The sequence below is a fragment of the Lethenteron reissneri genome, chromosome 8 (genome assembly GCF_015708825.2).
Source record: "Lethenteron reissneri isolate LAM-NWPU_2019-01 chromosome 8, ASM1570882v1, whole genome shotgun sequence".
NCBI classification, from domain to species: domain Eukaryota; kingdom Metazoa; phylum Chordata; class Hyperoartia; order Petromyzontiformes; family Petromyzontidae; genus Lethenteron; species Lethenteron reissneri.
In genome coordinates, this window is record NC_083786.1 from 6552193 (window position 1) to 6567450 (window position 15258).

Consider the following 15258-nt stretch of genomic DNA (forward strand, 5'->3'; position numbering starts at 1 on the left):
CCAATCCATGATATTGCTCCCACACACACACAGTTGCACAGGCGCCGAGACGCGAACACACGCGCGCATACGCACACACAGCTACTCACGCAGAACCACACATACAGCTACTCACGCAGAACCACACATACAGCTACTCACGCAGAACCACACATACAGCTACTCACGCAGAACCACACATACAGCTACTCACGCAGAACCACACATACAGCTACTCACGCAGAACCACACACACAGCTACTCACGCAGAACCACACATACAGCTACTCACGCAGAACCACACATACAGCTACTCACGCAGAATCACACACACAGCTACTCACGCAGAACCACACATACAGCTACTCACGCAGAACCACACATACAACTACTCACGCAGAATCACACACACAGCTACTCACGCAGAACCACACACACAGCTACTCACGCAGAACCACACATACAGCTACTCACGCAGAACCACACATACAGCTACTCACGCAGAACCACACATACAGCTACTCACGCAGAATCACACACACAGCTACTCACGCAGAACCACACACACAGCTACTCACGCAGAACCACACATACAGCTACTCACGCAGAACCACACATACAGCTACTCACGCAGAATCACACACACAGCTACTCACGCAGAACCACACACACAGCTACTCACGCAGAACCACACATACAACTACTCACGCAGAATCACACACACAGCTACTCACGCAGAACCACACACACAGCTACTCACGCAGAACCACACATACAGCTACTCACGCAGAACCACACATACAGCTACTCACGCAGAACCACACATACAGCTACTCACGCAGAACCACACATACAACTACTCACGCAGAACCACACATACAGCTACTCACGCAGAACCACACATACAACTACTCACGCAGAACCACACATACAGCTACTCACGCAGAACCACACATACAGCTACTCACGCAGAACCACACATACAGCTACTCACGCAGAACCACACATACAACTACTCACGCAGAACCACACATACAGCTACTCACGCAGAACCACACATACAACTACTCACGCAGAACCACACATACAGCTACTCACGCAGAACCACACACACAGCTACTCACGCAGAACCACACATACAACTACTCACGCAGAACCACACATACAACTACTCACGCAGAACCACACATACAGCTACTCACGCAGAACCACACATACAGCTACTCACGCAGAACCACACATACAACTACTCACGCAGAACCACACATACAGCTACTCACGCAGAACCACACATACAGCTACTCACGCAGAACCACACATACAGCTACTCACGCAGAACCACACATACAGCTACTCACGCAGAACCACACATACAGCTACTCACGCAGAACCACACATACAGCTACTCACGCAGAACCACACATACAGCTACTCACGCAGAACCACACATACAGCTACTCACGCAGAACCACACATACAGCTACTCACGCAGAACCACACATGCAGCTACTCACTCAGAACCGCACATACAGCTACTCACGCAGAACCGCACATACAGCTACTCACGCAGAACCACACATACAGCTACTCACGCAGAACCACACATACAGCTACTCACGCAGAACCACACATACAGCTACTCACGCAGAACCACACATACAGCTACTCACGCAGAACCACACATACAGCTACTCACGCAGAACCACACACACAGCTACTCACGCAGAACCACACATACAGCTACTCACACAGAACCACACATACAGCTACTCACGCAGAACCACACATACAGCTACTCACGCAGAACCACACATACAGCTACTCACGCAGTACCACACATACAGCTACTCACGCAGAACCACACATACAGCTACTCACGCAGAACCACACATACAGCTACTCAGGCGGATACATAACAGAGTTACAAACACAGAACCGCAATTACACACAAATACGCGTACGTAGACAAAAGATCCTCCCCGTATTGCCTTCTCAGGCCGTTGGTGCAGACACAGACAAAAATCCCCCGTATGGGGCCGTCCATAAATGACGTCACGCACCTAAGGGGGGGGTCAGACATTTGTGACGATGTGTGACGACGAGAGGCGGGGGGGGGTGAGAAATGTAACGTCACATAAAAATGCGCAACTTTAAATAAATATAGACAACACGTTCGACTTAATTAAATCGACTTTTTAATAAATGTTTTCTCCTACAGCATCAGAGTGCAGCGCCACATTAAATACGCACTACAATGACAATAGCTTAAAGCGATTTGAAGCATGTTTTATTTTGGGGGGGGGGCAGAGCTTAGTGACGTCATATTTGATGGGGGGTCTGACTTTTTGTGACGCCGTGTGACTAGGGGGGGGGGGGGGGGGTAAAAAATCGTCCAAAATCGCGTGACGTCATTTATGGACGGCCTAAATCGCCTTAACAGACTGTTGGGGCAAGTGCTGTCAGCGAGCACCTATGAAGGCCGGCGTTGCCAGCACCACGCCCGACCGCTTTTGTCTCCCCAGTGGCGATGATTTTACACACCGCACCAGGTGCTCGTTTGAGACTGAGTCGACCTAGGGGAGGCCCAGAACCGGTTCAGGTAATCGTCACCGCTGTTGGTGACCGTGAGCGGGAATCGAACTCGGGTCGCCGGGGTTCGTAGCGCAGGGCACTAACCGCTCCCCAAAGATAAAGATCCCCCGTGTAGCCTTAACAGACTGTATGGGCAAGTGCTGTTAGCGAGCACCTATGAAGGCCGGCACGGCACACGAGGGGGTGGGTGGCCAGCACCACGCCCGGCCGCCTTTGTCTCCCCAGTTGCGATGTTTACACACCGCACCGGGTACTCATTTGAGGCTGAGTCGACCTAGGGGAGGCCCAGGACCGATTCAGATAATCGTCACTGGGTGTTCGCCGTGAGCGGGAATCGAACCCGGGTCGTCAGGTTCATAGCGCAGCGCGCTAACCGCTACACCACCGCTCCCCACACACACAGTCACACACGCAGTCACACATATCATACAGACCGCTATTCATGAGGCCCCCCCCGGTTCAGTCTCCCCGGGCAACTGCCCCCCTCGGCTCGCCCCGGTGTAATCGGATGAGGGCGCCGAGGAGAGGACACGGGAGAAAGCATTTTCTCTCCTTGCCTCCTGGACAGGACCCCTATACCACTGGACTCCCGTCCACTGCACCCCCGAGAGCTGGACCCTGCATTCGGGGATTTGGGAATTCTGGACACGCACACAGGTATGGGTGGAGACACCGGTCATCACGCACCAACAATAACAACAAGCGACATTTCTAAAAGTGTTACTTTCTGAAATGCAAACTCACCGTACGAGCTTGTGAGTTTGTTGTACAGTATTTGCGTGTTTGCGTTGAACGGGTTTCCATGGTTCACAGGGAGCGCTACTGCCAATAATTTATGTAAACCCAGGAACATCCGTTTCACAAAGCTGACTCTGCTGATGAGACACAGGGGGTGGAAACCGGTCCGGAAATAGTTTTGCTTGTTTAAACATGCGTCTGGATAATGTTGGTCTGGCATGTTCCCCATTCACCGCGCCGCATTGACCTGCGTGGTGAAGTATGGTCAATTAATGATCACGGCCCGTACAGCGGCGTGGGGAGGCCGTCATCCAGCAGTGGAGTGGCAACGGGATTAATAATTACTGTCCGCACGGATAAGCGTGATGTTGTATTTTGCTCTAAAGGGCAGCTTTTTAAGGGCAGACGCGGCGGGTAGTTATTTCAATTTGTGCCTGTGCACATATATACACCATCGCTTAACTCCATCATTTATAATTTGTGCCACAACAACATTGAAAAGTGGGTGATTTATTTGTAAGACCATTATTCCGCTTGTTTGCCCACGAAAGCCTCACCGAGTCTAATGACTCAGTTTTTCAAGAGGCTCCTGCCAACAGTAAGGTGGGGAGGAGGTGATAGTGTTGCTTCTGCTGTGTGTAATTCCAATTGGGTCATTTTGCAGGCGATGTCTCAGAATTGGGGAGTGGGTGGTTTGGGCCCCACCCCATTTACATTGCGGGTGTGGTTTGTTTAGTTGTGGGGGGAGGAAACCGGAGAACCCGGAGGACATTAAGGAACTGTCTCCGCACGTCGTCCTCATGACAGTGGCCTTCTCTGGATGCGATCTCAAACAATGCCAGCGTTGTTTGTGCTTGGGGGGGGGGGGCTGTGCGTGGTAGTGGTGTTGTTGTTGTTGTTTGTCCTGTGGTTCTAAGCAAATGAGATGGAAAGGAGAGCGGATTGATCAGTGGTTTGCACAACTGCACTTGCATATTATTGTTATTATATTCAAATTTGTATTGGTTCTTTCGGTAAAGTCACGTAGAATGAAAATAATAAAATAATAAAAATAAAACATAATCAAATAATTCTCACGGCTGCTTGCGTTGTGGCCGAAACGTCGTGAGAATTATTTTATCATGTTTTATTTTTATTATTTTATTATTTCCATTCTACGTGACTTTACCGAAAGAACCAAGAAGATGAATCCCTGCAGTCACGAAAGAAGCTTTAAATCGAAATATATTCAATTTCCCGAGAGAAGCCCGAGTCTCAACAAATGTAAACAAATTATTTGGACATTGAAGAAGGGTCGTTGCCCGGAACGTTGCCTATTTTATGTGATGTGATTTGCCCACAATATGGACCGGAGCGGCAGCTAATCTACCACTCACGCAACGGCCTCGTGTTCAGAGGCGCCAACTCGTTTCCCTTCGGCGCAATGCTTACCCGGGCTATAAATTGCCCATAGATAACCCCTATACGCTCACTCCCCTCTGCAGGTACATACATGACACACCCATAACACACACGCGTGTGCAGCTATATAAAGATAAATACAAACATCCTCCGGATAAATTTCAATTTAAAGCCTTCGTGACTGCAGGGATTCATCTTCTTGGTTATTTCGGCAAAGTCACGTAGAAGGGAAATAATAAAATAATTAAAATAAAACATAATAAAATAATTCTCACGACGTTTCGGCCACAACGCAAGCAGCCGTCCTCAGGTGAAGAACAGGTCTGTCGGGAAGACAGCGTCTCATTCAGACGATTATTTTATTATGTTTTATTTTTATTATTTTATTATTTCACTTCTACGTGACTTTACCGAAAGAACCAAGAAGATCCTCCGTATAGCCTTTAACAGATTGTAGGGTCAAGTGCTGTTAGCGAGGAGCACATACGAAGGTCGGAATGGCACACGAGCGAGTGGGTGGCCAGCAGCACCACGCACGCATCTGTACAGGTACACAAACACACGCACCTATGCAAGCACACACACGTGCAGGCATAACACCTGTGTAGGTGAGGGTACGTGCATACACCTGTACAGATACACAAGTGTCAACGTGCATACGCACACACCCCTGTGGAGGTAGTTACATAATGGTTGTGAAACGTTACCAGGCAATGTAGTAATTATGAACGGATTAACCGGTTCGAACGTCTGGAACCGCTAATCGATTCGAGTGGAATTTTAGTAATGAATTAACCCATTGATTGGCACGTGCGAAAGTACAAATCGCACGGCGGCAGGCCCAAGGGTAAATGTACTGTATGGGTGAATTAACGCTAAAGGTGCAGCCCTGCAATTACTTGTTCACCCCACTGATGGCGGAAAGGGGCCTCAACTCGAGGGAGCTCTGGAGGGCGTTTGGCCTACTCTTCCACGCTTACGAGACGTGCAGGCAAAAGAGGTCGGCGTACCCACACTTTACCCGACAATTTGCGAGCTGGCGATCGATTGACTAACTGCATGGCGTGTTACTCAATTACACAGATTCTCCGACCGTGGCAGCTCCCTTCATTTCTCAGATAAAAGAGTTAAAACAAAAGTTACGTCTATTGCTCTCGACATTTCTGAGTGCGGAAAATCGGTAACCGCTTTTTTACCGGTTTTGTCATTCGGTTAGCGTTGTTTCACGCGGTTACCGATTTAAGCGACCATAGTGGCCGTCCATAAATGACGTCATGCAATTTTGGACGATTTTTGACCCCCCCCCCCCTCGTCACACGGCGTCACAAAAAGTCAGACCCCCCTCAAATATGACGTCACAAAGCTCTGCCCCCCCCCCCCAAACCATATTTAAAATTTTTTAATAAAACATGCTTCAAATCGCTTTAAACTATTGTCATTGTAGTGCGTATTTAATGTGGGGCAGCACTCTGATGTTGTAGGTGTGCTGTTATAACAATTCTATATTTATTTTAAGTTGCGCATTTTGATGTGACGTCACATTTCTCAACCCCCCCCCCCCCTCGTCACACATCGTCACAAAAATCTGACCCACCCCCCCAGGTGCGTGACGTCATTTATGGACGGCCCCCTAGTACATGAACACCTTTGCAGGTTGTATTGTCCGTCTCGCGCGTTATAGTGTTTGCTCTGTCTCGTGTTCCGTTTCGCTTTGTTCCGGCACGTTCTATGTCACCTCCTCTTCCCGCTGTCTTGTGAAAAGCGCTGCCCAGGTAGAGTCAGGGCTGCGCTGACGCTCCCCAGCGTCTCCACGGTAGCGGGCAAGGTCCACCTCAGGTGTCATCTGCCGCCGCCGGCCGGTAAGAGATAGCACTACAGACAGCACAAACGAGACATACATCACCCCAGTGGGCTTTCTCCGGGTGCTCCTGTTTCCTTCCACGTATATTCATTGGCCGATGCCACCTGAATATGTAGAGGATCGCAGAGCTTGGAGGGGAGGCTGGGGCTGCTGCTGCTGCTGCTTTTGCCTTCCCCGTCTGTGCTGTGGTTCTTCTTCGTGACCCTTGAGGCAACCTCTCTCTCTCTCTCTGTCTCTCACGTTGCGAGTTTAAATCATAGGCGGAGTTTGACGTCTATATTTGGTGGGTGGGGGGGGCAGGGGTTCATTAGGAATTAAATGATAAAGGTGTTCAGCTTGGGACGCCCTCCCCCCGCCGCCCATGGAACGTACAATTTGAAATCACCTGCTCTGTGTTCCGAGGTCGGATGAGACGGGGGCGCATTCCTCTGATCTGGTCACGAGCAGTCAGAAAAACAAATACTAGAGAAGCCCACGCAACAATAGGGCCCAAAGCGTCCGGTGATCGAAATCTGCGCCGCCACCACCCACCCGGCGTGAATTGGAGCTTCCGCGGATTCAACCCAAAGCCGCGTGTCTCTACCAGCCGGTGGCAGCAGATTACACCTGTGATGCACCTTGCCGTTACCGTGGGGATGCTAAGCCGATCCTTATCTGGGGAGGCGAGGGTGCTGAGGTGGGGGGGGGGGGCGAGTTACTGTAGACAGTCGAGGCAAGGCACGAATGGATTTCCTCCTGACTCAACGATTCTCTTGCCGATTCACTGCCACGTGTTCGTTTGACGCCATCGCTTGTGCCGTCTCGTTTGCATTGCTCTGTCGCGTTTGTATTGTATCATTTGTATCGTTTCGTTTAGTGATGTCTCGTTTGTATTGTCTGTCTCGCCTGCCCTGTCCAGTTTGTATTGCATTTCTCGCCCTCTACTCTGCACTGCATGCTCGCCAACCCGACCGATTTAAGCGATATGCTGCCCATTCATTTCTTCATCCCCTTTTGCCGTGCTGGCGAGAACCGTGAAGGTCGAAACCGGTCCGGAGTGTTCCTTCCTTGAACAGCAACAAACACCGCGGTGGGACCCCGCGCATTACGAGGCCGTGACTAGGGAGGGGGGGGGGGGGCGGTAGGTGATGAAGAGGACAAATAATTACTCCACTTCTATAATTAACAGACGTCGGTAGGGGGGGGGGGGCAATGAAGTATCTGGGTGCCGCCTACCCACGTGGAGGCGTTGAGGATAGGGTCGTGTGCTATGTATTCTACTGTAGCAACTGTTTTCATATGGATGGACCGGTCCCCGTCATGCGAATGTGGAATTCCCGCCATAGGCTCTGGGTCTCCAACGGGGCTAAGCGCAGCCTCCCTCCTACGCCGGTTTGGCTTTGACCGCTCGGTGCTTGTCCGTTCAGGTGAGCTCACCTGCCCCGCCAGGTGAGCTTTACCTGATTGGCCAGGTACAGACGGAGGCGGGGCCTCTACCGTTACCTTCAACCACCGTGACCGCCCCCTCCACCATCATCAGCCCCAATACAACCACGACCCCCAACTTGCCCCACCACCCGTGATCGCTGCATCACCGCGCGAAATCCAACCATTACCACCCACCACCATCACCACCCACCACCATCACCACCCACCACCATCACCACCCACCACCCACCACCATCACGACCAACACCCCAGCCACCACTAACCACATACTGCAGTAACATCCACTCCAAACTGCCATCATCACCAAATATTGTACCACCGCCAGCAACACCCATGGTTCATTTACCAGTACCACAATCACCACCACAATCCCGATACTAATACCACCACCACCACTCAAATCGCCATACCAACACCAGCTCCCACCACTCCACGCCATCTCCACCATCAACGACTTAAACCCCATTACCACCACCGGCGGCACCACCTTCCTCAATCCTCCTCCCTCCCACCCCCCGCCTCTGAGCTAAGCTGCCGCCAACAGCCAATGAATGTCCGTGTCGGGCTCAGGGAGACAAGGCGGTCGCCTAGGTATTGGTGCAGCAATAAATAGAAGCAGCAGCTGTAGTAAGAAGAAGAATAAGAAAATAATGATATAATCCGCGTGAGCCGGTACCTACCTGTGCGAACAGGAAACCACCACCACCATTCCTCCCCTTACTGTGGGTACTCGACATCCTATACGCCTCCTCCTCCTGCTGCTGCTGCTGCCTGTCGTGCGTGTCTGTGTGCAAGATCGCGGATGCGATGGAGGTCTGCGCTATAGGGGTGCGAGTGAGTGAGTGAGTTCATCTCTCACGCAACGCCGCCAGTCACCCCACCCTTCTCCTCTCTAACTCTCTCACACACACACACAAGCTCTCCACCATCACCACCAAGCGTTGCCCGGCGGCAGTGGTGATTGGTAGAAGCTCTGTTAACCCTCGTCACCTCGTCGTTCGCCTCTCACTCGGCTCTATCTCGCTCTCTCTCTCTCTCGAGTTGTATAATCGTCTGTCTTGTCGCGCGCGAGTTGTGGAGTGTTCACCGCTTCACGCTCTCTCACCCTCTCTCACCCATTCACCGCTCACGCTCTCTCATCCATTCACCGGTAGGAGTGGTTCCCGGTTTGTAAAAGAGAGAGAGAGGGAACGGAGGAAGTTTACGGTTTAATTATTTCCTTCAATGTCTTTCACCTCGACTCGACTACACCTCGATCGTGGGATGATGAAACGAGCAGAGATGGGATGAGAGAGGACATGACGCGAGAAGAGATGAAACGAGGTGAGATGATCACGATCTGCTGCCGCCGCTGCTGCTGCTGCACGCGTATCCGTGGCGACGCGTGCGCTCTCGGCGTCGGCTGGATCTTGCCTCGGTTACGTCGAAGTCGGACTGACCAGAGGATCCGAGTTGGAGTCCACGTGTGGCTATTGCTGGTGAGCGTGCTTGCCGTGGCTGGCGAGGTGAGGCTGGTGCTGGCACTGGTGAGCGTGGTGATAGTAACTGTGAGCTGCTGACGAGGTTGGCAGTGGTTGCTGCTGGTGAATGGTGAGGGTGCTGGTCTTTTCTCCTGTTGGTGAGGTTGAATAAGAGTGTTGTGGTGGTGGTGGTGGTGGTGAGGTTGAAAGAGGAAGGTTGCGGCTGGTGGTGCTGATTGGTGAGAGTAATGGTGTTCGTGAGTGGTGCTCGTGGTGGTTGTGCTGCTGGTGAGTGGTAAGCTTGCTGCTGTGTGGTGAAGGTAGTGGTATTGCTGCTGGTGAGTGGTAAGCTTGCTGCTGTGTGGTGAAGGTAGTGGTATTGCTGCTGGTGAGTGGTAAGCTTGCTGCTGTGTGGTGAAGGTAGTGGTATTGCTGCTGGTGAGTGGTAAGCTTGCTGCTGTGTGGTGAAGGTAGTGGTATTGCTGCTGGTGAGTGGTAAGCTTGCTGCTGTGTGGTGAAGGTAGTGGTATTGCTGCTGGTGAGTGGTGAGCTTGCTGCTGTGTGGTGAAGGTAAGTGGTATTGCTGCTGGTGAGTGGTGAGCGTCATTCTGCCGCTGTTTCCGATGAGGGCGCTACTGCTGGTGAAGGCGAGTGTGGTGGTGTGGCGGTGGTTGGTGGAGGGTATTGGTGAGCGTGCTGCTGCTGCTGCAGTGGCAGTCACTGGTGCATGTGGTGGTGCTGCTGCTGTGGCTGGTGAGTTTGAGCGTGGTGGTGGAGGTGGTGGTATAAGGGTGGGGGAGTGAGTGGTGTTGCTGGTGAGGACATTGATCCTGCTCGTGATGGTGATGCTACTGCTCCTTTCCGCCGGTGAGAATTCTTTGACGGTTCGTAATGGTGAGAGCGGCGCTGCTGATATTGGCGAGGTTGTTGCTGCTGCTAGTGAGTGACTGTGCGAGTGTTACTGGTGTGGCAATTCACGAGTGAGTGTGGTGATGCTGCTGTGGTTGGTGGATGTGGTGGTGGTACTGGTGGTGAGTTTGAGCGTGGTGATGGTTAAGGTGGGGAGGTTGTTGCTGCTGATGGTGGTGATTGTGGGAGTGCTACTGGTGTGACAAGTCACTCACGAGTGTGGATGTGGTGGTGCTACTGGTGGTGAGTTTGAGCGTGGTGGTGATGGTTAAGGTGGGGAGGTTGTTGCTGGTAGTGGTGAGTGATTGTGCGAGTGCTACTGGTGTAGCAAGTCACGAGTGAGTGTGGTGGTGCTGCTGTGGTTTGGTGGTGGTGCTACTGGCGGTGAGTTTGAGCGTGGTGGTAAAGGTGGTGAGTGATTGTGCTGCTGCTGCTGAGTGTGGTTCTGCCAGCGAGGATGCTGACACTGGTGCTAGTGAGCGCCGTGTGACTGCTGATGAGGATATTGCTCCTGTTGGTAGCGGTGCTGATGATGATGTTGCTACAGCTGCTGCAGATCGTGGCCGTGCTGCTGCCAAACACCAGTGACGCTTATCTAAATCGGTCCTGGGCCTCCCCTAGGGTTGACTGAGCCTAAAATGAGTACCTGGTGCGATGTGTAAACATCGCCACTGCGGAAAACAAAGGTGGCCGGGCGTGACGAAGACCACCCATCCGCTCCCTCGTGTAGCCGTTCTGGCCTTAATAGGTGCTCGCTAACAGCGCTTGCCCCAACAGTCTGTTGAGGGCTCTTCGGGGGGATATTTTCATTCGTAATAACTGGCCCCGAGCCAGATCTCGCGTGCCCTGGGCTGGGCTGGCCGGGTGTTGGACGTGTTTCGCGTGTGTGTGTTTAGTCTGTGTTTTTACAGCTCTTTTGTCAATCCACTGCTAGATGAAAGCGAAGTCGCCGTGCCGGTTGCTCGGGGTGTCTGACCGCGTGCTCGGGACGCGGCTCGTGTGGCTACTCGGGGGAGGGGGGGGGGTAGAGCGAGTGGCTCGCAATCGGAATGTTGCGGGTTCAAACGCGGGTTGGGGTTGGATGGGGCTTGACTCAGCCCACCCTCCATCCGAGGTCCATAGAATGGATACCAAGTTGTGTGCAAGTCAACAGTGGTCGTCTTGTCTTGGATTCACCCAAAAATGGGTAAGGGGGGATGATTGCCCGCCCGCCTCCCCCTCCACGAGACCCCAGAAATTGTTTAAAAGGATTCACATTTCTGTACCGCTCGATCACCTTACCTCACCCACCCACCCGAACTCCGCCCCGCCATAGGAACGTGGAATTTCCCACCACCGGCTCTGCGGGGTTGTAAACAGCAGGTGGACAGCGTGGCTCGTTTGTGGCGTAGCAGACACACTCCGTTGTGCGTTTACGAGCGTTCGTGTGAGCTCACACTCACACCGCACTCTCACACTGCGGGGAGGGAAGGGGGGGTAATGATTCACGCGAGGCGTGGGAGGGGGGGTTGAGACTCAGAGCCCGGCGGGACACAACGTGGAGCATTTACTGCGTGTGGTGGAGCTGGGGGCGGGGGGGAGGTGGGGGCGGGGGGGTGGAATTCGTGGTGCGTGATGACGCGGGGGGTAGTAATTGGTGATTGCGAGACGCGGTCCGGAGCCCCGAGTTGAACAAGGACTTTCCTTCTCCTCCTACGGGGTTACTGGACACTGCTGCTAACGGCTTTGGGTGATTGCGCGCGCGCGCGTGCGTGTGTGTGTGTTTGAGTTCAAAGACAAAGATCCCCCGTGTAGCCTTAACAGGCTGTTGTGGCAAGTGCTGTCAGCGAGAACTGATAAAGGTCGGCACGACACACGAGGCGGTGGGTGGCCAGCATCCACGCCCGGCCGCCTTCGTCTCCCCAGTAGCGATGTTTACACACCACACCAGGTACTCATTTTAGGCTGAGTCGATCTAGGGGAGGCCCATGACCGGTTCAGATAATCGTCACCGGTGTTGGCCGTGAGCGGGAATGGAACCTGGTCATCAGGTTCATAGTGCAGTGCGCTAACCGCTACACCACCGCTCCCCAGAGCTACGCCAAGCGCTCACTTGAGGCTGAGTCGACCTAAGGAAGGCCCAGGACCAGTTCAGATATTTTCATCATCAGTTGCCGAGTCCATGGCGCATTTCGCCACCGCTTCACACACGCATACAGTTACACACATTTACACAACACACCCGTGGTCAAATACACGCACACACATACCGGAGACGCGCACGTGCACACAAATGCCCCCATTGAACTCGCGGTTGAACAGACACACTCGTGCATCCGTCATCGTTTCCAGAATCTGACCGGCTCGATTTTGCAACAATATTCCTCACTTCTGTTTCGTCGCTCTTTCAAGTTACAAACAATAACGGCGGACGTATCACTTATCGGCCGTGGTCAATCCACTGCCGGATGAAGGGCTCCCTCCAACAAGCTGCTCGTCGTCTCTCACGGACCCGCGATGCAACAATCGTGCAGACATCGTGCAGACACGAATCTAATTTTAATTAACGTGCGGCCCTCTGTAACTCCACTGCTGGATGAAGACCTCCCTCCCCCGCACGGCGCGTCGGTCATTGACGGTTGTTTGGCCATACTTCGCCGCTGGTCGGTGCGCGTGGGTGAATGCGGGGGGCATAGAAGTGCAGCGCAACGAGTGATTTAGCCGCACCGCCCCCAATTTCCCACAACGTAGCCCCTCGCAGCCTATACATACGATGGTGTCCCATAAAAAAAGCCACTCTCCGTACTCAACCTTGCTTTAGCTTGCCCGGGTGTGACGAGGACGGGGTGTATCACGGGTGATTTGACCTACGAAGGTGGCGGAGCGCTTTCCACACCTCGGCAAACAATGCCACCTGCGGGGAAGGTCGTCCTCCTCCTCCGCTCCCCCCCCCTAGGGGACCCGCCGTCTCAATGCGAGCGCACACACGGGAGGGGGAGAGGGGGGGGGGGCAGACAGCTGAGCCAGGTGCGTTGCTGTGCCAGGTAAAAAGCCGGCGCACCTGCGGGTATAGACCGTGTGGGTGGCAGGGCTGCATCAACATCGTCAACATCATCGGCGTTGTTGTCGTCATCATCATAGCAGTCACCAGAACATCAACGCCAGCATCATCATCAACATCGTCAATGCCAGTACCTTCATTACGAGCACCATAATCAACAGCTATGGGGCCGTCCATAAATGACGTCACGCGATATTGGAGATTTTTGACCCCCCCCCCCCTCGTCACACGGCGTCACAAAAAGTCAGACCCCCCCTCAAATATGACGTCACAAAGCTCTGCCCCCTCCCCAAAAAAATAAAACACGCTTCAAATTCCTTTAAACTATTGTCATTGTAGTGCGTATTTAATGTGGCGCTGCACTCTGATGTTGTAGGAGAAAACATCTTTCAAAGAGTCTATTTAATTAAGTGAAACGTGTTGTCTGTTTATTTAAAGTTGCGCATTTGGATGTGATGTCACATTTCTCAAACCTCCCCCCCGTCGTCACACATCGTCACAAACGTGGCCGGGCGTGGTGTTGGCCACCCACCCCCTCGTGTGTCGTGCCGGCCTTTATAGGTGCTCGCTAACAGCACTTGGCCCTACAGTCGGTTAAGGCTTTTTGGGGCATCTTTGTCTTTGTAGCGGATAACACACTGAGCTACGGACCCGGGAACGCGAGTTCAATTACCGCTCACGACCAGTAACTCGTGGCGAGTATTTAAACCGCTCAGGGGCCTCCTTGAGGCCGACTCTGCCTCAAATGAGTATCTGGTGCGGTGTGTAAATGGCTACAATGGAGCGACTAAGGCAGCGGGGCATGCTTGTGACCCCTCCCCTCCCCCAAAAAACACCTTGTGCCTTGCCGGCTTTAATAGGTGCTCGCTAACAGCACTTGACGCAGCATTCCCCAAGGCTGCATGGGGGATCTCGCCATTGTTTACATACTGCAGCTTCGCTCAACGGCGGCGCTTGCCATGCGTTTAATGTTCGCCCCGGTGACCATGCAGATTTCTACAAGAAGCCTCTGGCCCCCAACTCTCGGGGCTCGGGTTTGCCTCCTGTCTCCAAGTCTACAATCATCGCCGTCAAACGCTGCTGTTCGTTTGCTTTGGGTTTTGAGTCAAACAATATTTCTCCTCCCACTCCCTTCGGACTTGCCGCATAGTTGAGATATCACGGGTCAAAGTCCTGGTTGCTGAGGTCACCTAGGGTTGCTTCTGTCTTGGTATTGCTGGGAGGACACAGACGGGGGGGGGGGGGGGGGTGACCACGAGATTGAAAGCCCAGCGCGTTCACCGTTACTACAGGGCAGCAGATTGCAGTGGCATTTCTGATTAATTATTCACCTTGTATCGATTCAGCAAGCCCCCCCCCGCTCCAACTGGTGATATTAATTGTGGTAATTAAGCGCTGTGATTTGATGCAACAGTTTCGTCTCGTTTACATTTGCATCAATTAAGAAAAAAAATGTTCTGCCTTGATTACTTTTTAAATCCTTTATATTAAGTTCGCTTGCTTGCGTGCTTGCGTGCTTGCTTGCTTACGACCGTGCAAATCTTTCGGTCGTTTTTTAACACACTTCCCGTGATCCAATCGAGCTGACATTTTCCACACAGACTCGTTGTGCGTGACAATTAATTTTCGTGAAAAATTTTTCTCCAAAATTTTACACTGTTTAGGGAAATTTTTAAAATATTTAATTACCAATTTCTTAATGCTGGCAGACAATCATCTGACCCATAGGTGGCAGCCATCTCGAGCCAGAGGACGAGAGGACTCTAGCCGCCACGCATATAAAGGATTTAGAGTGAAAAACTTTGTTTTTACGGGTTAATTTTTCTTATTGTGCAGTGCAAAAATATTTT

General features: G+C 52.4%; 1 protein-coding gene across 1 annotated transcript in view; it reads left to right on the plus strand.

The window, feature by feature from the left end:
* The first annotated feature begins 5207 nt into the window (after positions 1-5207).
* LOC133361753 (formin-like) overlaps positions 5208-15258 on the plus strand; it is a 58957-nt gene continuing 48906 nt past the window's right edge. The window contains exons 1-2 of the mRNA XM_061580752.1: positions 5208-5222; positions 6392-6569. Coding sequence (XP_061436736.1) covers positions 5208-5222; positions 6392-6569 — 193 coding nt within the window. The remainder of the gene's footprint in view (positions 5223-6391; positions 6570-15258) is intronic.